Source organism: Saccharomycodes ludwigii, chromosome I (genome assembly GCF_020623625.1).
Source record: "Saccharomycodes ludwigii strain NBRC 1722 chromosome I, whole genome shotgun sequence".
In the NCBI taxonomy this organism is placed as follows: domain Eukaryota; kingdom Fungi; phylum Ascomycota; class Saccharomycetes; order Saccharomycodales; family Saccharomycodaceae; genus Saccharomycodes; species Saccharomycodes ludwigii.
In genome coordinates, this window is record NC_060200.1 from 2046618 (window position 1) to 2073171 (window position 26554).

Here is a 26554-nt window from a genome sequence, read left to right on the forward strand (position 1 = left end):
TTTTTTTTTTTTTTTAAATCTTTATACTTTTTTTCCCCCCCGATACAAAAAAAAAAAAAAAAAAAAAAACAACAAAGAAAATAGAACAGAAACCAATAACTTTGCTATCCGACAGTATTTACACAGGAACAACCCTCTGCAAACAAAGGATTAGAACAACATAATAACGTAGATGCCTAGGTACTTTTGTGATTATTGTCATTCCTATCTAACACATGATACGTTGAGTGTAAGAAAATCTCATTTGATTGGAAAACAACATTTAAAACTGGTATCTGACTACTATGTTAACAAATATGTTCAATTGAATACATTAAGGAAAGGAAATAGGAAACAACAATTAACTAAGCATAAAAATGATGGATACCGTGCTATTTTAATTAAGCAATATAAGGATAAACTATATGCCAATATTAAATATAGGCTAAAATTTAATAATAAGTCTTTCTATTACGGGTCAAATAAATTAAAAAAATTAATATTCAAGAAATTGGCTATAAAGAGAAAGTTATATGAAATAAGGTATAAGAATTTAATTTACAAAAACGTTAAAGTAATAAAAAGAAGAAAAGAAGGAAACTTAATGGCTAAGGGTAAAAGGGAAATTATTAATGGTACCACTACTAATACCAAAATAAAATATAAATACATTGTTGACAGCTCTAATGGAATATTAAATTGGTTATACATTGGATCACCCGGTTATAATAAGGTTTTCCATTTAGATAATAGGTTGGATACCATGGAATTTATTTTGAAAAACAAATTGCCCCAAAGAGCAAATAATGGGAATGTTGATAGTAATATTGATCCTAAAAATAATAATAATCATAATAAAAATAAGGCCAACAGTAATACTGGAAAGCAAATCACAAAAACTGTCAGTACCAGATCTATGTTATTCAAAAATATAACTCCAAATAGTGTTGTCTCTAGGCCTTCTATCAATAAAGCACATCCTAAAGTTGTCTTATTACCGCCTAAAACATTAAAAATATGGAATATTAACAATACCAACTCTACAAATAAAAAGAATAACTCTAACGTTCTGCTAAATGAACAACTACAATCACAATGTAATATTTTTAGAATTGATAATAGAACCCACAGACTATTATTGAATACCTTGATTAAAAAAACTAGAAGTGGTAATAATGGCAATGGTCTAAACAATAGCTATTCAAGACTGCTTTCATCCTACAATAACAATGCTAGCAGATTTGGTACCAAACTGAGAAGTAAAAATGCTTTAACCAAAAAATATAACGTCAATGGCAGCAACTCTGTGATTAATAGAAATAACAATACTGGTGGTACTTTTAATAGTAGTCATAACAGGGGATTCCAGTCCAGGAAAAGAACTGCGGATAACTATATTAACAACAATATTGCGACAACAGCCAGTAGTGTTTTTAAGAAAAGGAGATTTGAATCAAACCAGTATCAAACAAGACCGCAACTGAAAACGTATAACAATGTAAAGAAGGATAGTACTTATGGTAGTTTTAACAAGGTTAATATCAATAATAAAAATAAATATAATAATTTTAATGGGGGTAATATGAAAAACAACACTAACAGATACAATGTAGCAATGACCCCTGGTACGATTAATAAAAGGTTTAATAATTACAGTGATAATAAGGGCAACACGAGATCTTTTTCTTCAAGATATTACAATAATCCCAGCAGTAGGTATTCTAATAATAATAGTAGTAATAATAATAATAATGCTAGCAGGTATAATAATAATAATAAATAATAATAATAATAATACTAATAATAAAACTTATATATATCCATATAGATTATTCTGTAAATCATAGACCTAAATCATATAAAGTTATTAACTTTTAATACCAAGCCTTTGTGAAAAATAAAAATAAAAATAAAAATAAAAATAAAAAATACTAACGCACAGAAAAAGGGAATAAAAAAAAGGAATTGATTCATTAAATAATTATATTTAATATATATATATATGTATATATGTATACTAAATAAAAACGTATATATTAGATATTAGTTTATCAGAAAAAATTATTTTAAAAGCATATGATAGACAGAACGGGAAACGACAGAACTTGTAAAACATATATATAACTAAAAAAAAACTGTAATTAAAGATTGGGTATATTAAAAGTAAATTAAATTAAATTAAATTATAATTGGGAGAAAACTGAAGATATTGAGAATAAAAAAAATTAAAATTAAACATAAAAAATAGATCCTCATTGGAACATTAACCTAAGATAAAGTGGGGGGTGGGGAAATTTTTTTTTTTCAGAGATACTCATCCACATAATCTTCATATTCGTCATCCTCTCCATCTTCATCTTCATCTTCATCTTCTTCATCATAATAATAGACAGACTCTTCTGACATTAGTTTATTATATTTACACTCCAGCTCATCGTCATTCTTAAACATGTACAATATAATAAAAATTAAACTCAATATGACAAAAACACTAGACAGTATAATAATAAACCATATCAATGAAAAAATAATAAAATTATCATTGTTTATATCTGTATTGGTAGTAGACAGGCCATTGGTGAATTCAATATTGTTATTATTGTTATTGATGTCAACAAAATTAGTAACATGATCATCGGGTGCTCCTAGTAGCAACTTCATTTGTGCTACCAAATCTTTATCTTTGGAAGTGTGTCCTTTTCCATCCGCGGAACTTGTTGTATCTGAATTATCAACGGTACTTAACTTCGTTGTTAGATAGTTGGATAATCTGTTGACTGTGCTATTGATGGAATTAAAAACATCCTTTAAAATCTCCTTGACACGGTTATCTGATGAATTAACAATTAAATTGTAATCATCATAATTGATAACTAATGCTTCTATAGCATTGTCATTGTTGTTTTTAGCAGTTGAGCAGCGTAATTTTTTTAATGAATTTTTTTTTATTTCGAAATCTTGACTGTCTGAAGTTTTGTTATTTCTTTTAGGTGATAAGGGAGGCATATTGATTGATTGGTCGTTTTAAGTTTAGTTTTAATTATAGATAGTTTTTTTTTTCTTTTTCTCTTTTTTTTTTTCCTTGTGGTTAAAGAACAGAAGAGAAGGAAAAGGCGTTGATTATATACAAAAAAGAAAAAAAAGGAAAAGGCATTTAACTAAAATCTTTGTATTGTTGTTTTATATACTTATAAATTCTATTATCACTTTTCTCCCTTCTTTTTTTTTTTTTTATTTGTTTATTTGTTATTCATTTTAATTTAATTTATTACATAAAAAAAAAAAACACATTGTTTATATGAACCGCCCAAAAACCGGACAAGAAAAAATAACAAATGAGGAAATGACTGTTTTTTAAAGCACACGCATTAAATTGGTAAGCGTGGTGTATGGGTCTTTTCGCTTTTTTTTTTTTTCTTTCTTTTCTTTTTTTTTCTTTTTTTCTTTTTTGAGGGATTTTTATTTTTCAATAAAAAAAAACTCCGATGTTCTACCGCCTAGCCTTCCCCCCCCTTCTCCTCCCCCCTATAAATCAACCCTCTCCTTGATCTGATTCTTAACTTTTAATGACGCTTAAAAAAATAAAAAAAAAAAAAAATATTCTTTGTAGCAGAAATGTCAGTATCTAAAAGCGTCTTTTTCAGAAAAATTACCAGCCGAATCATTAACATTACTGACACTTAATGTATAAGAAACCCCTTCCGCAGTAGGAAAAATAATCAGTAAGTTTCATGATATAATTAGTAAATGTTATATTATAATCATAAACTGACTGATAAAAGTAACAGAATCTGATTGTCTATTATAATAGATCATGAAGCTGCTTCGGTAGGGTAATTTAGTACATAAACAATTCCAATAATTATTGTATTTATATCAAAATTCTGACTCAAATTTAGCATTATGGACTTTATTTTGCATATGCTGTGAGTCAGAATCTTATTAGCAACTATAGACCACATAACCCAATCTTGTGAGGGAACTTTTATCTCCAATCCCGTAGTTGAGTCATTTTACCCTAACTTCTACGATGGGATTTTAGATTGGATTGTAAGCATCTCGTGCATCGGCGAATGCTGTTGTGTGTGGTATTCTTAAAAATCGCGATAAACATAAGAAAAGTAGTATAAACTGCAAGTTCCAAAATGAAGTGAGCATGATGCCCAGTTGAAAAAAAGGAGAAAATATTCTTTTTTTTTAATTTTTTTTTTTTATTTTTTTTTTAGTTTTTCTTTTTCGTTAACATATAGAAGGATAATCAAATGATTTTTTTCATTGGTTTAGCAATCCGGTGCATGTGACGACGAGATTAATCTTTAATTTTAATGTTTTTGATATAAAACAAAGGTATTATGAGCAATCAAGGATAACCAATTAACCAAAATTAATAAAAATAATACCTAAAAGGCAATTAAAAGAGTATATATATAAAAAGGAAGATGACAATAGATAATTATTTTTAATTTCTATGATTTTCAAAAAAATTAAGTTTAGTGCCTCTAATATTTCTTTCGATCTTAGTATATGCCCTTGGTAAACAAAATTTCAATTGAGAATGTTTAAAGTGTGAAATCAAAAGAGTTGATGAAACTATAGAGATATCAGAGGCCAGGGGAATAAATATTGATAAAAAATGAGCATGACTTTTATAAAGTTTATAATGCTTTGCAAAAGATTGTCTGTGTTGAACAAGAACAGAAAGTCACAGCATTCAAGGAATGGTTGAGGCTTTAGGCGATGTTGTATGGCATCTAGTTTTCTTGTTTTTTTTTTTTTTTTTTTTTTTTTTTTTTTTTTTTTTTTTTTTTTTTCAATAATAAACATGTGTGCATGTATGTATCTATACTATACACAACAAGTTAAACTTTTTCACTATTATTATTATTTTTATTGTATAAATTTCTAATGCTTATTCAGAACTAATAGGTTCATTATAATTGTTTATTTTTAAAAGACATGATTTTAGTGATTCCTTGGAAAGATTGAGCTTAAGCTATTAATTCTAAAATAGGGATAGAGAACAATAATTATTATGGAATTTGTTACTTTGTATTAGAAAACAGGAATATTGCTTGACTGCGTATTGGAACTCAAAGAAATCAGAAAGCCACGCAGCTCGTAAGTAAAATCGATGTTATAATTCTTAACTTACTCCGGTAATCTCTAAATAATTTCAATTATGAGTTAACTAATGTAACTTTATACGATCCAATAACATCACATTATTGCTGCATAAGGTGTATTGCAATATTTGTAACATTTTTTATTTTTTTTTATTTTTTATTTTTTATTTTTTATTTTTTATTTTTTATTTTTTATTTTTTATTTTTTATTTATTTTTATTTTTCATGTTTAACTCTCTAATAGCATAATGTTTTTTTCAATATTGAGTTTTATGCAGTGTTTAGCAGATCACTTATATTGAAATTAGTCAACTGGAAAAGGTTTCCCTTTATATTTTACATCTACTCTAATTTTCTTTTTTTTTTTTATTCCCATGTTCCTTGTTTTTCTCTTTTTAACTCTAACTCTTCGAATTGTACGCATAACAGCATCTTAACATTGTATAGGCACAATACTAAATATAAAAAACCATGTTTGCATTAAAAAGAGTTGCACTTCAAACCACTTCCAGAAGATTATTGTCCTCCACCTTAATCAGAAGAAATGTTATTCAAGACTTATATTTGAAAGAATTAAACAGCGTCAGATTGCCAGAAATTAACTTAGCTGATGCCAACGTCAAACATTGGTCTCCACCAGTTGCTCCAGTTTTCACTAATGAATTGGCCAATGCTACTGATGCAAAAACTTTGAAAAGTTATGAAGAAGAACCAGTTGAAGTTGTTCAAACTAATGCCGCTGAGGAAGGTGCCGATGCTTCCACTGCTGCTGAAGAAGACTGGTTGGTTTTAGAAGAAGAACCTGAAGAGGAACACCATTAAAGAGAGAAATAAGCAACAAAATGCAATACAAACAGAAAGAGTTTAGTGTTTCACTGCAAAGTGTAGAAAATGATGAATAAATAATCTGAGATAGCAAGTATTGTATTTTTTTTAATATACAAGAGAGTGAGCATACGATGTGGGCAAGAGTGCAAAAAAGGAAAAAAAAAAAAAAAATTACATATGTAGATATGAAATGGAAAGGCAATAACTGAATGAAGGATGATTGCTAGCGTATTGTTAACTAACAGATATTTGTCTTGTTTTCATTTTTATTGTACTCTGCCTTTTTTTTTTATTTTTTTTTTTTTTTTTTTTCCCTTTTTGTCAAATTATCCTGATTGATACGATACTTTGTTTTTCATTCTTTTCTTTTTTCATCATTATCCTATCTTTGCCCCCTCCTTTTTTTATTGCATTTTTTTTATTTGTTTATCTTCCATTGTATCTTTTTTGGTAATTCCTTTTTTTTTTTCTTTTTTAATTTTTTTTTCTCCTTTTTTTTTAAAAAGAATTTATTATTATGTATTACTGTAGTTATGATTTTGATTATGGTGGGATTGTACTCTAAAATTTGAGTGATCTAATAATCTCAGCCAGTGCCACTTTACTGCCTAAATAAAAAAAAAAAAAAAAAAAAAAAAGAAAAAGATTTAGTGATGGTGGCACGTATTTACGTATTCCTTATTATATATATATATATAAATTCCATTTATTTAAATATTACAGACATGCACGAGCTTTTGTTTTGTTGTATTTGTTTCAAGTGATGGAATAAAGCATTACAAGATTGTGTTTAATATTTCCATCTGAAAGGTTTGTAGTAATTAAAAATGGTTTATGTATTTTCAATATTAATGGAAGCTTGTCTTTAATTCGAACCATCTACGCGGAGAAAAAAGAGAAAAAACACTTTATATATATATATATATTTGCCACCCAAATATTCATATTTACAGGTGTGATATACAGCTATTTCTTTGCTTGAATTACAAGGCAAACTGTCTCTCAGCCACTTTTATGGAAAATAATTTTTTTTCTTTTTTCTTTTTTCTTTTTCTTCTTTCTTTTTCTTTTCTTTTCTTTTCTTTTCTTGTACGCTTTTTACTGCCTTTTCTCTTACTATTTTTAATGATTGTTGTTGTTCATTTCTTTTTTCTTTTTCCTCTTTTTTTTCTTAGCACTTTCTTCCAATTTCTTTTTTTTTTTTTTCCTTCTTTTATTTCACATTTCTATAAAAACTTTTAAAATCATAATGCCATTACCGTTTTCTTTTCCTTTTTATTTTTTTCTTTTTGATCTTACCACTTCACTTCCATTCTTTTCATACAAACTTCCCTTTACTTCTACCTGTTTAAGAACAAAAGGGAATTAAAAAAAAAAAAAAATAAAAAAAATAAAAAGGAAAGAAGAAGAATCACAAAAATAAGAATCCATGGCTGAACAACAACAACAAATTCCTACTTTTAAATTAGTTTTAGTTGGTGATGGTGGTACTGGTAAAACCACCTTTGTTAAAAGACACTTAACTGGTGAATTTGAAAAGAAATATATTGCTACTATTGGTGTTGAAGTTCATCCATTAAGTTTCTTTACCAATTTTGGTGAAATTAAATTTGATGTTTGGGATACCGCTGGTCAAGAAAAATTTGGTGGTTTAAGAGATGGTTACTATATTAACGCTCAATGTGCCATTATTATGTTTGATGTCACTTCTAGAATCACTTATAAAAACGTTCCAAATTGGCACAGAGATTTAGTTAGGGTTTGTGAAAACATCCCTATTGTTTTATGTGGTAACAAAGTTGATGTTAAAGAAAGAAAGGTCAAAGCTAAAACTATTACTTTCCACAGAAAGAAGAACTTGCAATATTACGATATCTCTGCCAAGTCTAATTACAACTTTGAAAAGCCATTCTTATGGTTAGCAAGAAAATTGGCTGGCAATCCACAATTAGAATTTGTCGCTTCTCCAGCTTTAGCTCCACCAGAAGTTCAAGTCGATGAAACTTTAATGAAACAATATCAACAAGAAATGGAACAAGCTACTGCCTTACCATTGCCAGATGAGGATGATGCTGATTTGTAAGGAGATTATTAAATAACAGGGAGTGATTACATGTATATGTGCATTTCTTTTCATACGTATAACTATTATTATTATTATTATTATTATTATCATCATACAAATACACATATGTATTATTTTATAACCTTTCCATTCCCTCCCTTGAAATCAAAAACATATTATATCTCTATATCTTGTTACTTTTCCGTTCAATCGTAGCTTTGTTTTGTTTAAATGGGAAAAAAAAACAAATGCTTTTGTTAATTACTTCAATAAATAAAAAAAGCCGGGTTAATAAAAATATATCATGCTCGTTTTACATGGCTAATAAAACTTTCTACTTTTATATTTAAAATATTTAACATAGATTCTTTCATTTTTTTTAAAAAAAAAAGAAAAACAGACGCTAAAACATAAGAATCAGATAAATATAAATATAAATATACATATAAGCCTGAATTCAAATTGTCCAAATAAGAAAGATAGAAAAGAAAAAAAAAAAAAAAATGTCCTCATTGATTGATTATAATCCAAATAGCAAGCAAATTAAACTAACTTCCGATATCAAAGATATCTATGGTACTAATACCGATAACACAGCGCTTGAAATTAACATTAATCAAATAAATGAGCTATCTAACTCATTGATCCATAGTACCCTGGCCTTGGGAAAAATAACACCTGAACCAAATGCTAAAAGCACAACTTTGATTAAAGGTATGTTTAGTAAAAGTATCGAAGCTTTACAGAAAAAAAAATATGAGGATGCTCTAAAGTTTGTTACTTTAAGTATAGATATGATGTTAAAGGCACGTTCTTATTATGAGGCCTTTGCTATACAAATGCAAGAGTTGCAATTTATGATGAAACATAAAGTCGATTTAACATTGGCTTTATATTCACAAAAATATGCTAAAAACAATACTACTGCAGAAAGTAGCAGTACAACTGATGATGGCCAGGATATGCTAATTTTATGTTTACAAGATTTAGAAATGCTCTGTTCATTGGGCTTGTTGGCAGATCCACAAATAAGTTTACGTAAAACAGATGTTTATATGAAATTGGGTGAGTTTATTAAGGCTAAAGCAGAAGCTGAACGTGGTCTAGCTTTGGTTACTGATTTGCTTACTTCTCGTAAAGTTGCTAACCCTGCTCAAATCAAAGATTTAAGTCTGAAGTTGAAATTATTATTTGTCAGTGCTGAACGTGCTATCTTGAAGGAAAATGGCGATTTATAATAAACTTTTATGATTTATTTATATGTATTTAATATTTAAAAACAGATTAGATTTTTATTTTGGTTTAATTTTTTTATTCATATCTAGATGGGTCAACAAACCATCTTGAGAGTGTAAAAAATGAATAGAGTTGAAATTGGAATTGAAGTTGACATTAAAGGTGAAATTAAGGATGAAGAGAGAAAAAAGAAAAAAAGCCCTACGTTGTAATAAGAATTGAGACTTTATAGCGTTTAATTTTTTTTTTTTTTTTTTTTTTTTAAATTTTTTTTTTAAAAATTTTTTCGTTTTTTTTTATAATGTATAAACCACATAGAACTGCACACACCTATTTGGTCCCTCCCCCCCCTACAAATTCAGTTACCAAAACTTCCTGACAAATAAATCAAATACCAAAAATATATAATTATCCAACTTGATTTCCATTTTTCTTTGTGTCTTTTTAACATATTTTACCATCAGCCACAAATCAATGTCTATTAATAGTTCAAAATCAACACCAGCTTTGTCATCCTTAAATAACAACGTTAATGCAACTTCACTAACAACAAATAACGACATTAATGTTCAAATAAATGCATTTATAGATAAATTGAAGAGAAGACAAATACAAGGGTCTTACGAAATCTCTTTAGAAACGTTACAATTGTTAAAAAGATTCATTGGTTTTATAAAATTCTCCTCTATCGATGAGTTATTTACGAAGTTATCCCAATTGGGCTATCAATTGGAAAAAGCTCAACCTAGAGAATTCAGTTGCGGTAATATGATTAGAAGATTACTATACATTATCAAAGAAGAATTACTATCAGATCAGCAGCAACAACAACAACAAGAACAGCAGCAGCAGCAACAACAACAGGGTAGCTCTACTCATAATGCAGCTAGTATTACTACTTCTGCGGAGCCTATGATCAGTAGCATGTTTAATTTATTACAGACACCAGAAAATAATGATAATAGTAAATTTAAAATATCATTAAAAACGCTAAAAGCAAAAAACACAGATGTAAGGCAACTAATGATTCAAGGAATTAAAGATTTAATTGATGAAATATCAAATATAGACGACGGAATTTTCTCTATTGCTATTGACTTAATTCATGATAGAGAAATATTACTAACTCCAACACCAGACTCTAAAACAGTTTTGAAATTTTTATTGAAGGCCAAAAAACAAGGTGGCAGAAATTTTACCGTTTTAGTCACCGAAGGTTATCCAACAAATACTAAAAGAGCCCATGAATTCGCTTGGAAATTGAGCTCCAATGGCATCGACACCGTTGTTATTCCAGATAGCATGGTTTTTAGTGTCATGTCCAGGGTTGGTAAAGTTATTTTGGGTTGCAAACAAATTTTTAGCAATGGTGCTTGTATAGCTTCGACAACAGGCGTTACTTCTTGTTGCGAATGCGCCAAAGAGTTCAAAACACCTGTGTTTGCTGTTGCTGGGCTATATAAGTTGAGCCCCTTGTACCCTTTTAATATATCAGATTTTATAGAAATCGGTAGCGGCGGCCATATCAGTCTCGATAGATTGATGACGGTTAACCCGTTGGATGATTACGTTCCTCCAGAAAATATAGATATTGTAATTACTAATATTGGTGGGTTTGCTCCAAGTTTTATGTATAGAATTGTTTGGGACAATTACAAACAAGAAGATGTGGTATTTGCACCAGTCACTGGTAACCTTTACTAGTGTATTCAATTAACTTTTTGTTTTTATTAGTTTTTATTTATTGATATTAGGATAATGATGATACTTTCTTCCCCCCCCCCTCTTTTTTTTACTTGCTTGATTCACACGATAGCTTCTTTATAATTTGCTATCAATTTATGCCCTGTGCCTCGCTCAGTTTTTTTTTGTTTGTTTGTTTTTGTTTTAATCAAACTTTAAGTAAAAAAACTTTGAGCTGGATGAATCACATGAAACTAATTATTTTTAATTGTTTCTTTATTCAATGGGCTATAATAATATCGAACACCTTTGAGTACGATCATTTGAAAGTTGTTTTATCATCTGAAAAAATCGAATTGTATCGTAATTAGGTTATTATTTAGTATTTGTTCTACATTCTTTGATTTTTTTCTACGTAATTTAGTAATTTCTTGCTTTGTACCATGTAAGAAACAGAAGTTCAGCATCCTTGATACAAAAAATACCATCAAGGACTAGAGTATCAATTGGCTGAAGGCACGTATATTTTATCTTTTTTTTTTTATAAATTTTATTATTATTATTATTATTATTATTATTATTATTATTGTGTACCCTGCCGGTATTGTGCTTTGGTTTTTTCTTAACTAATAATATATATATATATATATATACGATTAGTTAAATAAATACGTCTTTTTCATTATTACCTTTCTTTAATTTTTTTTTTTTTTTTTTCCTCCACTACATACTTAAACTACTTTATATGTTGTGACATCATAGTCACAAATAATAAAAACTTTGCACTTTAGTTCTTAAGATAAGAATCACTTTGACGACATACACATATTCAACAATCATGTCGATGAAGAGCCTTCTACCCACAGTAATGGTTTTTGGCGGCAATGGATTTTTAGGTAGTAAAATTGTAACCGAATTTCTGAATACAAACAGATACAATGTTATAGTAGCTTCAAGGTCACTGGCAGGCAAACAGCACTCATTGTCACATTCGCCCTTTTTGCAATATAAATCGGTAGATATTTTTAACCCAGCAACTTACAAGAGCATTTTAACCAATGTTGACCATGTTGTTCATTCAATTGGTATAATTAATCCAAATGAAAATTATAAAAAAATAATTAATTCCAAAACACCATGTCAATTTGCAAATGGTTTGATGGATTATTTTTTTAAATCCACAACCAAGAATACTTCTGCTGTTGATAAGAATGTTAACCAATATGAGCTATACAACTATCAGAGTTGTAAAATTTTGGCAGATGTATTCAAAGATGTGATAAAATCATCTAATACCAACACTAGCACACATAAAAGATCATTTACTTATATTTCAGCCGAAGAAACACCATTAGTGAAAAATTTTATATCGGCTGATTATATTACTACCAAGAGGAAAGCTGAATTACATGTTTTACAATACGAAGACTATTTTACCCCAATAATTCTGCGTCCTGGGTTCATGTACGATGAGAACAGTACAGATACAACTCCAAGATCCGCAATTGCTTGCATTTTAAATAATAGCAACATCATTAAAAATAAAAGTTTTACTTGTTCAATACAATCTGTTTCCAAAGAAGTTGTTCGAAAGATTGAAGATCCAAAGTTTCAGGAAGGCGGTATTATTACTCTAGCCGATATTAAAAGAGATTTTATATAAATATATATATATATATATATATGTACATGAACAGAAAAAAAAAATTTTATACATGCGAACTTAATCTTTTCTTAAAAATGCTTGATATGCTTCCTGTGGAATTTGAACATTGCCAACACTCTTCATCATTTTTTTACCTTCTTTTTGCCTAACCAATAATTTTTTTCTCCTAGAAATGTCGCTTGCATGCAATTTGGCCAAGACATCTTTTCTTCGTGCCTTAATCGTCTCTCTGGCAATGACTTTATTATCTGCCCTAGCTTGAATAACCACTTCGTATAGTTGTGATTTAACAAATTCTTTAAATCTTTGCACCCATAATTTCCCCACATGGCCAACCTGAGATTTGTGCAATACAGCGGATAAGGCATCAATGCTGTTCCCATTAATTAGCAACTCCAATTTTACCAGATCAGATTTTTTGTAACCGCGGTCCTCATAATCTAGCGAGCAATAGCCTTTACTAACCCCCTTTAACTTTCCAAAAAAATCATCAACCAAGTGAGCTAATGGTAATTCATATTTTAAAATAGCTTGGTTAGTTGAGTTCAAGTATTGTAATTCCAAATGTTTACCTCTATTGTTACTACACAGTTGCATCACTACGCCTAAATATTCTTGAGGCAATGTCATAATTACTTCGACGTACGGTTCCATTAAAGCAAGAATCCTTGATTTTCTAGTTGAAATATCCGGGAAATCATCTGGATTTGTCACAATTTTCTCTGTTCCGTCTTTGAAAATAACTTTATATGGAACCGTAGGCTGAGTAATAATGATGGAAGAGCCATACTCCTTTTCCAACCGCTCTTTGAAAACACTTGCATGCAAACTACCCAAAAACCCTAATCTCCAGCCTTGACCTAACGCATTAGAAGTTTCTCGCTGTATGCTCACAGACCTATCGTTTAAAACCAATCTATTTATATCATCATCTAAGCTTTTAAAATCAACCCCATCTGCTGGGAATGCACCAACAAATACCATTGATTTCATTTCTTCAAATCCGGGCAAAACCTCTGTCTCTTTCCCCACTTGCCAAAAAGTATCGCCAATAAAAGCTTCTCTGGAATTCTTCATACCTGGAACTAAATATCCAACCTGCCCAGATCTTATAATATCTTGCGGTGTCATATCAGGATGCATGATACCAACTTGCTTAACGTCGTACTTATTCCCTGTGTGCGCACTAACAATTTTGGTATTTTTCTTAATTGACCCATCAACAACGTATACCAACAAAACAACGCCCAGAAAATTATCGTACCAAGAATCAACCAATAAACAACGAAATGATTTCTCCGGATGGACACCTTTTGGAGGTGGAATTCGTTCAACTATGGCCGGTAATAAATCTTCCTGAACGTTTTGGCCTGTTTTGGCACTTACCAAAATGCAACGATTGGCATCCAACTCAAACATCTCCTCCACCTGTTGTTTACTTCGTGGGATATCTGCGCTACCTTCCAAATCAATTTTATTGATAACAGGTATCAATTCTAAACCCATGGAATAAGCTAAATAGAAATTGGCAACAGTCTGTGCCTGAACGCCTTGTGTCGCATCGACCAATAACAGTGCACCAGAACAACTGGCGTAACTTCTGCAAACTTCCATTCTAAAATCAACATGCCCAGGTGTATCAACCAAATGCAACAAATAATCTTGATTTTTATAATTGTATATCATAGTACATGTTTGTGCTTTGATGGTGATACCGCGTTCTCTCTCCACTTCTAATTTATCCAAAACTTGTGCTCTTTTTTTGAGAACGGGTTGGTTAATGGAGTTTGGTGTTATTTCTTCTAATTCCGGAGTAATAGTATGTGTATATTCCAAAATACGATCACTTAATGTTGATTTACCGTGATCAATGTGCGCTACAATGCTAAAATTTCGGTAGTTTTCAATAGGTATGGAGTTTATACGTTCTTGCAACTCTTTACTAGATTGCGTTGGTTTTGGTCCTTCTTTGGGATTAGTATTATTTGATGAAGACGAAGAAAAACGTCTCTGAAATACGAATTGGCAAGTACCATTGCATGGTGAGTTGAAGGCATTTTTTGATAAGTTAAACTTTGAACGTATATTAATGAGAATTGAACGTCGAAGAATAACATGTGGCATTATAATATATTTTATTAGAATTTTATTTTTCCCCCCTCCCCTTTTTTGTTATGATATATTGATAATGTAGCTCTCAATACTTGCGAATTTATTTAAAAGTATGCATGGTTTTAATAATAAGATGAGAAATTTTTTTTTATAAAAAAAAAAAAAAAAAAAAAAAAAAAACAAAAGGAAAAAAAAAAAAAGAAAAAAAACTCCAATAGAAGAATCATATATGCTTAGCTAAAACTTTCTAAAAATTAAATAGTTTTTACATATCCTTCAAATCTTATCAACTTAGGAACAGTAAATAAACCTCTTTGATCTCAAATGAGACTTAAATTATCTGTAAACAGCCTGGATACATCTAGGGAATTTCAAGTTTTTTACAAATCGTTATACAATGCGAGCTTAATACGAAAAAATATTATTTTAAAATTTACTAAGCAGCTACTATATGTTATTTCCATACCAGATAATTCCACAACATCAATTAATGAACCTGAATTATGGATTAGAATTGTAACTGAATTATTATTTCAAGATTTTATTATTGAATCAGTAAGGGACAACAATATTGTGTTTGAAATTTCATTGGAGCCGCTGCTACAGGCTTTACGAAAATATGATTCTGTTATAAAACAAGGAAATCATTCTCCCACACACGGATTGAATTCAGATGGTAATATTGAGGAAGATCCGGTTTTAACATCAATTAATCATAATAACACAAGCGCCAAGATGAAAAAAAAGCCTCCTTACGGAAATTTAGAAATAAGGCTAATACGACCACCTGCTGAATGGCACATACCCAAAGGTAGTTCAACTAGTATAATGGGTGCTATTAATATTAGTTTCCATGAATATTTAAATATCAATAACGAAAACTTAATAAATTCAGGGAATAGCAATAACAACGACGTTAAAAATGACAACTTAGAATTCTCAGAATATACTTCTTACGGGGGTAAGGTAATTGATCATTCCTTTAAAATTCCCATTAGGCTGTTAACCAAGACACAAGACGATAAAATTAGACAGCCAAAGATCAATAAAGATAACCAAATAGTGTTGAGTTTGCCGTCCTTCCAAAGTGAATTTGGAAGGGCTTTTTCCAATTTTATGAAAAGACCAGAAAGATTCAAAAGCCTACAAAACGTCCAGATATGTTCCAGAAATAAGGGAGCCGAGTTTAAATGCATTGTTGATGAATTAGATTGGTTTTTGGAAATTTCGTGGAATGGATTACTAGAAACTTTAAATTACGAGGAACTAGATCAGGATAGTTGTAACACAGAAAGCTATGGAAATAATAATATCAAAGATAATGACGAACCAGAAGAAAATTTAACAGAGCATTTGAAAGAGGTATCCAAAAACGCTAATAACTCATATTATAATGAATACATTGATGACCAAGAGGGAAATGATAGTATCCACGAGACAGAAGCGGAATTAGTTTTAGACAAAGACTCACACGAAAAACAAAATGGTGATAATCACATCAAAAGAGATAAAAAAGACAAAAAGATGAATGATCATAGCGTAATAATTAAGAGTAGAGATTGGAAATTATGTAATAAAATATACGAAAATCTAGGGGAAGACGATATTTTGTGTGTTTCCCATGACCAATATTGCTTATTGCATTGTGCAGTAAATGCAGACAATGACGACGATCTAACGTTTGCTGAAATTTCATATTATATTCACAGATCCAAACACATATCATAATATTATCTATTTGATATTGATTTATTTCTATTTCTATTTCTATTTCTATTTCTATTTCTATTTTTTTTTTTTTTTTTTTTTTTTTTTTTTGTAGAAATTTATTTTGGTAGATAGATACATAATAGGTACAATATATAAACTAGTAAGATAAAAACAGATGTAAACACTGTCCTCGCTACATATTATTTATTTTGTTTAGCAAACTCGTCACAGAATTTTGCCAACTTGCTTGCGCTTTCTATAGTAACCGCATTATATAATGAAGCTCTGAACCCACCAACAGAACGATGACCCTTTAATCCAGTTAATTTATCGGCAGTGGATTCTTTTAAAAACTTTTCGTCTAAGCCTTCCTTTTTTAATGTAAAAACAACGTTCATCTTCGACCTACAACTTTTGTCAACAGGCAAAGCATAAAAATCGGGATGGCTGTCCAAAACAGTATATAAAATCTTAGATTTTTCCTCATTTTCCTTCTGTTGTTCCGAAACACCACCTTTAGCCAATAAATGTTCAAAAACTAAATCCATAATGTGCAAAGTGAAAATGGGGATGGTGTTGTAGGCAGAGTTGTTCTTAACGACAGTTGGCCAATCAAATGCTATTGGGGTGATTGGTGTTACTCCTTTTGGACATGATTCAATCTTTTCTAAAATACTTTTTTTCACAATGTATAAAGTTAATCCAGCCAGGCCAATGTTTTTTTGAGCTCCTGCCAGAATTACACCATACTTAGAAACATCTATTTTTCTGCTTAAAATATCACTACTTAAATCAGCACATAGTTCAACACCAGCTGGCAATACGGGCAATTCTTGATATTCAACACCATGGACAGTTTCATTTTCGCAAATATAACAATAGGAAAAATTATCTTCAGCGGTAATTTTAAAATCGTTGTTACTTGGAACAACGCCAAATTTACCATGATTATGATCTTTAGCATTATAAATTATTTCACATGGCACATTTAATCGTTGAGCTTCTTGTACACTCTTAAGACTCCAACTGCCAGTGACTAAGTAAGCACCTTTGCCCTTACCATGAGAGGCAGCAAACATGTTAGAGGCGACAGAAGAAAAACCAGTGGTACCACCACCTTGCATAAAGAAAACTTCATGAGTATCTGGGATATTCATCAATTTACGTAAATTAGCCTTAGTCTTATTAATAACATCAGTAGCCTCTTTAGAACGATGTGAAATTTCGCCGATACCCAAACCCAAATCTTTGTAATTGATTAAATCACAAGCAGCTTGTTGTAAGACGTCGATCGGTAACAGAGCTGGACCAGCGCCAAAATAGTTTGGTTCTTCCCTTGTTGGTAATGCAGGCATTGAATAAACTTTTTTTTTTTTTTTTCTTTTTCCTTTGCTAAGATACTTTAGGCTGTATGGTAGCGGTGTTTTGTTATTTTATGATACTTTTATAGGAAGAAAAAAGAAAAAAAAAAAAAAAAAAAAAAAAGGGGAAGACTCAACAAAATATGATACCTAAAAGGACAAGAAATGATAAAGTTGAAAGAACTATTTTTTAAACTGGAAAAAAATTAAAAAAAAAAAAAAAGAACGATTTACATGGATATATATATATGATATATGCTTATAATATTTAATCAATTGAAAAGTAAGAATAATTTTGACAATTATAATTGAAATTATATTCAGAATAGAAATGAGTAATAATTGTATTGAGAGAAAAAAAAAATTAAAAAAAAAAAAAAAAAATAAAATAAAATAAAATAAAATAAAATAAAATAAATTAAATTAAAAAAACGACATGGTTTAAATTATTTCTTTCCCGATTATCTTGTACAGTTAGTATTAATTCTGAATGCATGTGTCATACAATTTTTTTTTTCTTTTATCAAGAGAATAAGTAACAAACTTAACTGACTTCAAACTTTAAGTTTTGACTATTAAAACTCAAAAGAGTGAAAATAAGTGTTTTTCAAGAATAGCATCAGTCAACTGTTATTATTATACTTAAAATTACTTTGAAGGGAAATGACAGTAGTATTAGTTATGATCGTAAAACATTTAGTAACGTTTTTGGTAATATGATCAACTCACATAATTTTGGCTGACATAAAAGTATAAAACGTCACTTGATAACTATGAAAAACGATTGTTTTGTATAATACTAAAAAAAAAAAGTATTAGAATGTTCTTAGGATAACGGGAATGATTCGTATAATGACTTTTAAATTGACTCTGTTTTAGAATTTAACTTCTTTCCATTATGATTTTCCTGCGACTTACAAAAACTGTGGAAAGAAGAAAAAAAAAATAAATTCAAAAACATAATTTGTGACAAACATCTGTGCATGCCATTGTTTATTTACAAAATTATTTTTTTTTTGTGTTATATAAATTGATTAAAACCCATACATCATAGTATTATATATTATTAGTGGCCAAAAAGAGAAAAAAGAAAAAAAAAAAAATATAAAAATATAAAAATCATATTTTCCTTTTACAAACAGTGGCAGTTTTTCTTTTCCAACCATGGTTCTTTTTTTTTTTTTTTTTAGGCAAGGAAATGTGTTTTTCTGCCTTAAAAAGCCAGAGAAAAAAAAATGCATAATTAAATCTATACAAATATTTTTATTTTTATTTTTATTTTTTCTTTCTAATTTTTTTTTTTTTTTTTTTTTTTCCCTTGGTGAAATAGCTTCTTTAAATTCATAGCAAAATAGCATTTTTTATTTTTTCCCTTTCTTTTTTATTTTTTAACTCCATTACGATTCTTACTTATTAAATTCCTCTTATCTTGTGGTTCTTCTTCCATCTTTTTTGCTTTTATTTTGAATACAATAATTTTTATTAGAAAATTTCATAAAAAAATCAAGAAACAAACTATACAAAATGGTACGTACAAACACACCTATATTTTGGATATACACATACACGTTAAAAATATATATATATATATTCCCAGGTAGGACATAGAAAGGAAATAAGTGATAGATGTGATTAATGGGAGCGCCAGTTGGGTCGATAAACTGTGTTATGATCACGTAGAAAATAGTTGGGCTTATTACAATGAATAACTACTCTGCTGGTACACCCGTTATAAATTTGGCATTTAAAAACGTTTTTAAGCAATGATGTTTAGTGGCAAATATAAGCGTATTGTTACTCTACCAGGGGTACTTATTATGAAAACAGAGTGCATATTTCTAAAGTTTGTGAGGGCGACAGTCTCAGAATACAAGTTAAAATTTTGTTACACGGGGTAACAATGTGGGATTAAAAAAAAAAAAAGACAAATATTTCGAACTCTAAATTTTTAAAGTTTTGAAGCCTCTAAGATCATTGATGCTTTGGTAATTGGGATATTTCATAGTAACTGTAAAAAGCAAGCTTGTATTATTAATCCAAAGTGGCGTATTTAACTATTGTGCACTTTTTTTCTCCTATTGACGTAGTATGTTTTTCTATAGATTTTTTCAACAAGTTCTTTTTACTAACATTTTTTTTTAAAAATTTAATTTTTCTTTTTTTTTTTTTTTTTTTTTGTACCGCTTAATTAATATTTTGGATTGAGCGGCAGCTACAAAAAGAATACAAAAAGTTTTAGTAATTAATTACAGGGTAAAGTTCACGGTTCATTAGCTCGTGCTGGTAAAGTTAAATCTCAAACTCCAAAGGTTGACAAGCAAGAAAAACCAAAGAAACCAAAGGGTCGTGCTTACAAGAGAATGTTGTACAACAGAAGATTTGTCAATGTCACTTTGACCAATGGTAAGAGAAAGATGAATCCATCTCCTTCCGCCTAGATTCTTGGTTAGGGGAGAAAAATCTATTAATATCTTTTTTTTTTTTTAATTAATAAATTTCTTTTAAAATTATATATATATACATACATATATTACAAGGCAGGATAAGGTCCCACATATATAGTATGAAATAAATATACAATTAGATAGTTTCTTTATTATTATTGTTTATATATATATATGGACCTATTTTAATAGCTGTCATTTTTTCATAAGATTTTTATTGGTTTTATTACACGCGAAACATGCAGGATATATATTAATATAGGTTGCTTGTATTCTTGGAAGATTGTTAATAATTCTTTTTTTTTTTTTAGACACTTAAAAAGGTGTTATTAAATTGGAGCATTGAATATAAGCTAGTTATTTTATGAGATGCTTAAGTTTGGGTGAGGGATTTTTTATAAGCTTTTTAAATCCTTTTTTCTTGTGATAAAAGATTCTTGAAAGAGTTATTTTCAACCAAAAAAAAAAAAAAGAAAAAAACAAACAAACAAAATGAAAAGCAGTTTTTCTATGGTAAGCTTGGGACAGTTTTTGGCTTTCTAGAGGTTAGAGATTGAAAGGTCAATGGTTAGCTTATTGATAATAAAGTCTCTCAACTTTTTTTGGTAAAATAATTAACCATTTTATACCAGTTTAACAGTCCGAGAAATAAATTTATTAGTTCTCTTCTCTGTTGTGCCATTTTGTTTAAACAATTTCGTATAAATCATTTTTTTTCCAATTTTTTTTTTTTCTTTCTCTTTTTCTTTTTTCTTTTTTCTTTTTTTGTCAGAATTGTTGCTTGTCGCATGCATTACTAATATAACCAAATCTTAACGACATATCACACAAGTAATAAGTGCAACTAGCTCTATATACAAGCACAGAAAATGGATGATAATATTTCAGTTACTTTAATTTTAAAATTAGTTAATAGTATCAAGGAGAATTTTCAGGACATTTATACAGATGAGAACTCATTCCACACAAAGATTGGCCAGACATTTAATTCTAAAGATGGCAATGCTAAGCCCAATGAATTAGAGGAAGTTTCTAAGCTAAGTGAATTAATTAAAGCACATGCTACTAAATTAGGTATTGTTTTGTCACCATCACAAATCACTAAAAAGGCTGAAGATGGAAATAAAGTTTTTAATGATATTAATCCTCGGGTGGTTAAACCAATTTTTCAAGAATTAACTTCATTGACCAATTCTGTGTTTTATTTATTAAGTGTTTTGCCACTATTTTATGATAATACTGTTACCACTACTAATTACAAAAACAAGAATTACTATCCGTGTTTTTTTATTAATGATCTAGATACTAACGTACTAGGAATAGTTACTTCATTATCTAACGTTGCACAAGCTACTAAAAGTATAATACTTGCTAACACTACCCTTGAACAAGTCAAAATGGACGAGTCAGACCAGGTAGCTTTTGGTGAGGATAATAGATTAATATGCATAGGTAAAATGTGGGCCTCTTGTGATGAATTGAAAAAATTGTGCAAATTAAATTCATTTGGTGTTATCACATCTAAGATCAACACTATTTCTATAAAATTATTGAATGATACATTAACAGAACTACAAGACTGGCTGGAAGATCCCCAATTATCTAACTCGGATGATCCATTTGATATAAATTATGATACTGATGATGATCAAGAGGACGGCGATTTAGACAAAGAAGAACTGAGTGAAGAAGCTTTAGAAAATATGATTGAGTATGTTAAACGGTGGATACAAAAAATAAAGTTCATTAAGCTATTGATGAGCGGCTTAAATCAGCAATTAAATAGAGTTTCTAAAAAAAAACAAACCAAAAAGCTGGCTGGCGAATTAGATCAACTATATACCTTGCAAAACAATGTTATTGTCCAAACCGATGAATTGGTCAGTACTCTGTTTTTGTTAGGAAATGATTTTGATAAGAACGATCAAGAATTGACATCCATTGTGGACACTTTGGATAATAAATATTTAAAAAAAATATGTCAGATAGTTGGCGATTTGGGTGAAGAAAAGGGAACTTCCTGGGTTAAGACTTGGTGTACTAAATATAATGATATATAATCTTAGCCTTGTAAGTTCAAAAAAAAAAAAAAAAAAAAAAAAAAAAAAAAAGAAAAAAGGAAAGAAAAAAAAAAACGGGAGGGAAGAGGAATTATATGTGTATAAAAGTAAAAGCATGGTAACTATAGTCCGTATTTGGCATGTAAAACAGGTATGTAATTATCGTAAAGCTTGCTAGAAAGATAACACAACAACGTTATGTGTATTACATTCAATCATTTTATATTTATGATATAAACTACTCCTCCTATTAAAATACAAAATATAAAATACAGATGGGGGGGATAACACTAATAAGGATAATCAAAAAAAAAAAAAAATTTTAATTCTACAAATCTGTTTCCCATCAAACTTATTAATCTCTAAAATTTATCCAATTACTTGCCTCCTCCTTGTTTTGGATTCATATATGTCCGATATCGATTCAGTGTATATCATGTTTCGAACATGTGTACATTACCAATCGCCACCATCATCATCTCCATTATACGAAACTTTTGCCTTCCGACTGTTCAAAGCAGCAGCCAATGCATCAGCCAAAGAAGGTGGGCCACCACCTCCTGATGTACTAGCCCCATTACTGTTATTAACGCCAGGCTTATTATCTTTTCCTTCTTGTAATAACACACTTGGCCTGTCCAACTGTGACTTATCGATTTTCTTCAATGAATTAATACCGCCTGCGCCTCTAATACTAGCCAGTAAAGCATCTCTACCAGCATCTCCAGTTGTTTCTGTAAGTCCAGAACTATTGTTAGAATTGTTTTGGCCCATAGTTGGCATTGGCGGTGGTGGTGGTGGAGCAGCAGCACTTTGACCCATACTTGGCATTGGTGGTGGTGGTGGTGGAGCAGCAGCAGCACTTTGACCCATACCTGGCATTGGTGGTGGAGGTGGTGGAGCAGCAGCATTCTGGCCCATACTCGGCATTTGTGGTGGAGGTGGTGGTGGAGCAGCAGCACTTTGACCCATACTTGGCATTGGTGGTGCCATAGGTATTTGATTCTGTGAGGGAGGGTAAGCGCTTTGGTCATATGGAACCTCTTGTTGTTGTTGTTGTTGTTGTTGTAGTCGTGTGTTATAGTCATTATATTGCTGTGGTTGGCCATAACTAACAGGATTAGATGGCACACGATTAGGTAAACTGGGTGTGGGTCTAGCCGCACGCGGAGGGGGCGGTGGAACAGGTCCTCGTTTCGGAGGTGCAGGTGGAACAGCTCTACCAAGATTGGTATTGTTGTAAGGTTCTTGCTGCGTATATCCATTTATGGTTGGCAGAGCTGCTGTCGTTCTTCTTGGAGGTGGTGCCGGAACTGGTCCTCTTCTAGATGGAGGTAATGGTGGAGGAAATGCCCCACCAACTGCAGGAATTGCATTGTATCTGTTTGGCAGAACCGGCGACGATGGTTGTGGCACATTTCTTTGAGGCAGCGCTGGTCTGTTGCCCGCCGGTAAGGGTGGGGGTACTGCAGCTACAGGTGTTACCGCCGAAATAGAAGAACCAAAGTTTTTCATTTGTGGAATTGGGAAAGCAAATCTAGTATCCATATTAACAGATTGTGTTGTTTTGTTATTTTCAGGTCGATTTTTTTCCAAATCGGGATTTGTTGACGGTGTTGGATTAACGTAATGATCCGGAGGTGGGGGAACATGATGGACCACTGGAACAGATGAGGTACTTTCAGCCGGAACATCCGGCGTGTTTGCACTGGTACTCTCATTCCTAGCAGCACTCTTAGAACTGTTATTTCTAGTAACATTGGTAGTGGCAGAAGTGGTTGCAGTTGAAGGTGGAGGTGGAGGTGGGGCTTTCTTTCTGGCCAGTGAATCATAATCATATCGTTGCCTTTGATCACTGATCAAGGATTCCCCCCTTGGTCCATGGATATTACTATTCGAGCTACTTTTATTACCTCCACCGTTATTGCTCTTATTCAATGCGATGGCATTATTATTGGATAAAGTCTTCTTGGATGCATATTTTTCTCTTTTAACAACCCTTTTATAAAAATGTTGAGCTTCGCCGATATCTTCGAATAATAAACCAGCCATGCAATCTTCCAATTCAAAAGTGTGAAAAAATGTACGGTCTTGGAAATATTCAAAATTAATATATAATTCTTGGTCCCATATAACGCCTCTGTTCCCATTTATGTCAATCAATTTAAAAAAGAAGGTGTTACCAACCAAATCGTCAACTAATGCAATCGAACCTGTCAATCCTGTATATTGCCATTTATCTGGATTGGGATACGCAATGTATAACCGTGCTACTGAAACATAAATGATTTTATTGAATGACTTAGGTAATGCTATTTTAATTTTTTCCTTATCACCCGACGATAGCAAGCCCATTTTTTGTTCTTATGGGTTTATACCTAGTTACTTATTTATTTATTTATTTATTTATTTATTTATTTATTTATTTATTTATTTATTTATTTATTTGCTTTGTTTTAAATTGTTGTTGTCTTTATAAAAAGCCAAGATACAAAAAATTATTTTCCTCTTCGTTTCTTTTCTCTCCCCCCTTTTTAGAGCTGTTCAGCGTTAATGATTGCGAATACCACAGCCAGGATTCATTTTAATAGCAGGGGGGAAAAAAAAAAAGCTTTTTGGTAATGTAAAGTTACCCGGACTTATAAACAAAAACTAAAAATATACATAAATTTGAGAATGAAGAATGCATAAACAAATATATTAATGTAAATGAAAAAAAAAAAAAAAAAAAGTATTTTAAAGGACCTAACTGAGACCCATTTTATTTAAACATTTTTGCAAAGATTTATTTATTATATATGAGTTCATACTGAGTTTAAAGCCTCCAATATAGCAACAAGCTTATTGCATGAGCCAACTTCTCCGTCTGAATAATACGGCTAGTTTCATTAATTGGTTTAAAAAATGAAAATGGACACAAGATTAAAATTGTGTATAACAGTTTGGTTCCTTGGCCCAGTTGGTTAAGGCACCGTGCTAATAACGCGGGGATCAGCAGTTCGATCCTGCTAGGAACCAACTTTTTTAATTTGCATTTTTTTTCTTTTTTTTTTTTTTGCTTATTAAAATTGTTAATGCAAGTTAAAAAAACGGAAGGAACGAACAATAACACACACACACACTTTTTTACTTTTTGTTTTTGCTTAATAAAAATTATTATAAATATTGCTGACATTTTGCGTATGTTTTTCTTTTTTCCCTCTCAGATCTTGTTTACTATATTACATATCCATATTTTCTAAAAATCTTTGCTGGTTATCATAAAAATATTTACTACATAATCGAAAAAATTAATCAAAATAAAAAAAAAAAATGCTGGTATTGACATTCTTTACATGTCGTTTATACTTATTTTCATACACACTACCATAAATACATAGAAATTTATTCAACAAAATATTTATATTGTATTTCCCTTATTTGTACAAATAATAGTTCAAGTAACTCTGGCATCGGAATGTTTGCGACAATAATATTCAATAAATAAATAGCACAGGATAATTTAGAGTACCCCAGCGCAAATACTACTATTATTTCTGACTTTTAAATCCAAACTTTTATTTACTGTGAAACTCTATGGGAAACAACCTATGCATTTGGTACTCAAGCAAATATCTTTTGTGCACAAATCCTTCATATCTATTTTTCATTGTTTTTGTTCAAACAGACCTGGCTGATAAAACAGAGTTATTCCTGGATAGTTGTTTTGAGTTACTTTCCGAAACTAACAATAGTCTGTTTACATTTTGCCCCATTTAATGCGGAAAAAAGTTCGTAATTATGTCTTAGTTTGCATATTTGTCCTCTAGAAAGCTTTCGTAGGAAAAATTAACACAGACGTATAGAATATTGTGTTATTAATGTTTTCCGTATCAAAGTGTTATTTCTTTTAATTCCTGTGGCTCGTATTTGTTTGTTTGTTTGTTTGTTTGTTTGTTTACTTGTTTATTTATTTATTTATTTGTTTGTTTGTTTACTTGTTTACTTGCTTGCTTATTCATGTATTTGTTTATACATTCACATTTAAATGATGAAAAATAAGAGGGCAAACCATAAGTAACGTATTTTTTCCAAACAAAAAAAAGTTGACGTAACACCAAGAAAATTTTGTACCTTACTAAAGCAACAAAATACTAACTAGTAACCAGCAAGAAGGGACTAATAACAAAAAAATCGAAGGGAATGAAAAAAAGTATATAAACATGAACTTATTCAAAAGTGCATTTTGGATTGAATTAATTTCACATACCTTTTTTTTTTTCAATATTAGAATACCCACTAAAATCA

General features: G+C 30.3%; 13 protein-coding genes and 2 non-coding genes across 15 annotated transcripts; 11 read left to right on the forward strand and 4 right to left on the reverse strand.

Annotated features, from left to right (window-relative positions):
- Window positions 1–172: 172 nt before the first annotated feature.
- Window positions 173–1762, forward strand: YHC1 (Yhc1p; the record flags this gene model as incomplete). The annotated part of the gene is made up of 1 exon (XM_046079871.1): window positions 173–1762. One exon carries the CDS (start codon window positions 173–175, stop codon window positions 1760–1762), a length of 1590 nt encoding a protein of 529 aa, XP_045937179.1.
- Window positions 1763–2283: 521 nt separating this feature from the next.
- SCDLUD_000873 (uncharacterized protein) lies at window positions 2284–2985 on the reverse strand (the record flags this gene model as incomplete). The annotated part of the gene is made up of 1 exon (XM_046076806.1): window positions 2284–2985. The coding sequence occupies one exon, from the start codon at window positions 2983–2985 to the stop codon at window positions 2284–2286; it is 702 nt and encodes a 233-aa protein (XP_045937180.1).
- Window positions 2986–5573: 2588 nt separating this feature from the next.
- On the forward strand, window positions 5574–5924 carry ATP14 (F1F0 ATP synthase subunit h; the record flags this gene model as incomplete). The annotated part of the gene is made up of 1 exon (XM_046079872.1): window positions 5574–5924. One exon carries the CDS (start codon window positions 5574–5576, stop codon window positions 5922–5924), a length of 351 nt encoding a protein of 116 aa, XP_045937181.1.
- Window positions 5925–7359: 1435 nt separating this feature from the next.
- Window positions 7360–8013, forward strand: GSP1 (Ran GTPase GSP1; the record flags this gene model as incomplete). Its single annotated transcript, XM_046079873.1, has 1 exon — window positions 7360–8013. The coding sequence occupies one exon, from the start codon at window positions 7360–7362 to the stop codon at window positions 8011–8013; it is 654 nt and encodes a 217-aa protein (XP_045937182.1).
- A 485-nt stretch (window positions 8014–8498) lies between these two features.
- On the forward strand, window positions 8499–9233 carry SEC72 (Sec63 complex subunit SEC72; the record flags this gene model as incomplete). Its single annotated transcript, XM_046079874.1, has 1 exon — window positions 8499–9233. One exon carries the CDS (start codon window positions 8499–8501, stop codon window positions 9231–9233), a length of 735 nt encoding a protein of 244 aa, XP_045937183.1.
- A 472-nt stretch (window positions 9234–9705) lies between these two features.
- GCD7 (translation initiation factor eIF2B subunit beta) lies at window positions 9706–10935 on the forward strand (the record flags this gene model as incomplete). Its single annotated transcript, XM_046079875.1, has 1 exon — window positions 9706–10935. One exon carries the CDS (start codon window positions 9706–9708, stop codon window positions 10933–10935), a length of 1230 nt encoding a protein of 409 aa, XP_045937184.1.
- Window positions 10936–11072: 137 nt separating this feature from the next.
- SCDLUD_000878 lies at window positions 11073–11299 on the forward strand. Its single transcript, XR_006829183.1, has one exon. It is a non-coding gene; the product is annotated as a snR36 (small nucleolar RNA).
- Window positions 11300–11752: 453 nt separating this feature from the next.
- COQ11 (ubiquinone biosynthesis protein COQ11) lies at window positions 11753–12577 on the forward strand (the record flags this gene model as incomplete). Its single annotated transcript, XM_046079876.1, has 1 exon — window positions 11753–12577. One exon carries the CDS (start codon window positions 11753–11755, stop codon window positions 12575–12577), a length of 825 nt encoding a protein of 274 aa, XP_045937185.1.
- A 60-nt stretch (window positions 12578–12637) lies between these two features.
- Window positions 12638–14704, reverse strand: GUF1 (GTPase GUF1; the record flags this gene model as incomplete). The annotated part of the gene is made up of 1 exon (XM_046079877.1): window positions 12638–14704. One exon carries the CDS (start codon window positions 14702–14704, stop codon window positions 12638–12640), a length of 2067 nt encoding a protein of 688 aa, XP_045937186.1.
- Window positions 14705–15016: 312 nt separating this feature from the next.
- On the forward strand, window positions 15017–16420 carry MEC3 (Mec3p; the record flags this gene model as incomplete). Its single annotated transcript, XM_046079878.1, has 1 exon — window positions 15017–16420. The coding sequence occupies one exon, from the start codon at window positions 15017–15019 to the stop codon at window positions 16418–16420; it is 1404 nt and encodes a 467-aa protein (XP_045937187.1).
- A 182-nt stretch (window positions 16421–16602) lies between these two features.
- On the reverse strand, window positions 16603–17757 carry SER1 (O-phospho-L-serine:2-oxoglutarate transaminase; the record flags this gene model as incomplete). The annotated part of the gene is made up of 1 exon (XM_046079879.1): window positions 16603–17757. The coding sequence occupies one exon, from the start codon at window positions 17755–17757 to the stop codon at window positions 16603–16605; it is 1155 nt and encodes a 384-aa protein (XP_045937188.1).
- A 2258-nt stretch (window positions 17758–20015) lies between these two features.
- Window positions 20016–20201, forward strand: SCDLUD_000883 (40S ribosomal protein eS30; the record flags this gene model as incomplete). Its single annotated transcript, XM_046081392.1, has 1 exon — window positions 20016–20201. A coding segment is annotated over one exon (186 nt), but the record flags the coding sequence as incomplete, so codon positions are not given.
- Window positions 20202–21076: 875 nt separating this feature from the next.
- On the forward strand, window positions 21077–22267 carry SCDLUD_000884 (uncharacterized protein; the record flags this gene model as incomplete). Its single annotated transcript, XM_046081527.1, has 1 exon — window positions 21077–22267. One exon carries the CDS (start codon window positions 21077–21079, stop codon window positions 22265–22267), a length of 1191 nt encoding a protein of 396 aa, XP_045937190.1.
- A 456-nt stretch (window positions 22268–22723) lies between these two features.
- Window positions 22724–24622, reverse strand: LAS17 (actin-binding protein LAS17; the record flags this gene model as incomplete). The annotated part of the gene is made up of 1 exon (XM_046079880.1): window positions 22724–24622. The coding sequence occupies one exon, from the start codon at window positions 24620–24622 to the stop codon at window positions 22724–22726; it is 1899 nt and encodes a 632-aa protein (XP_045937191.1).
- A 589-nt stretch (window positions 24623–25211) lies between these two features.
- Window positions 25212–25285, forward strand: SCDLUD_000886. The gene has a single exon. It is a non-coding gene; the product is annotated as a tRNA-Ile (tRNA).
- Window positions 25286–26554: the final 1269 nt, after the last annotated feature.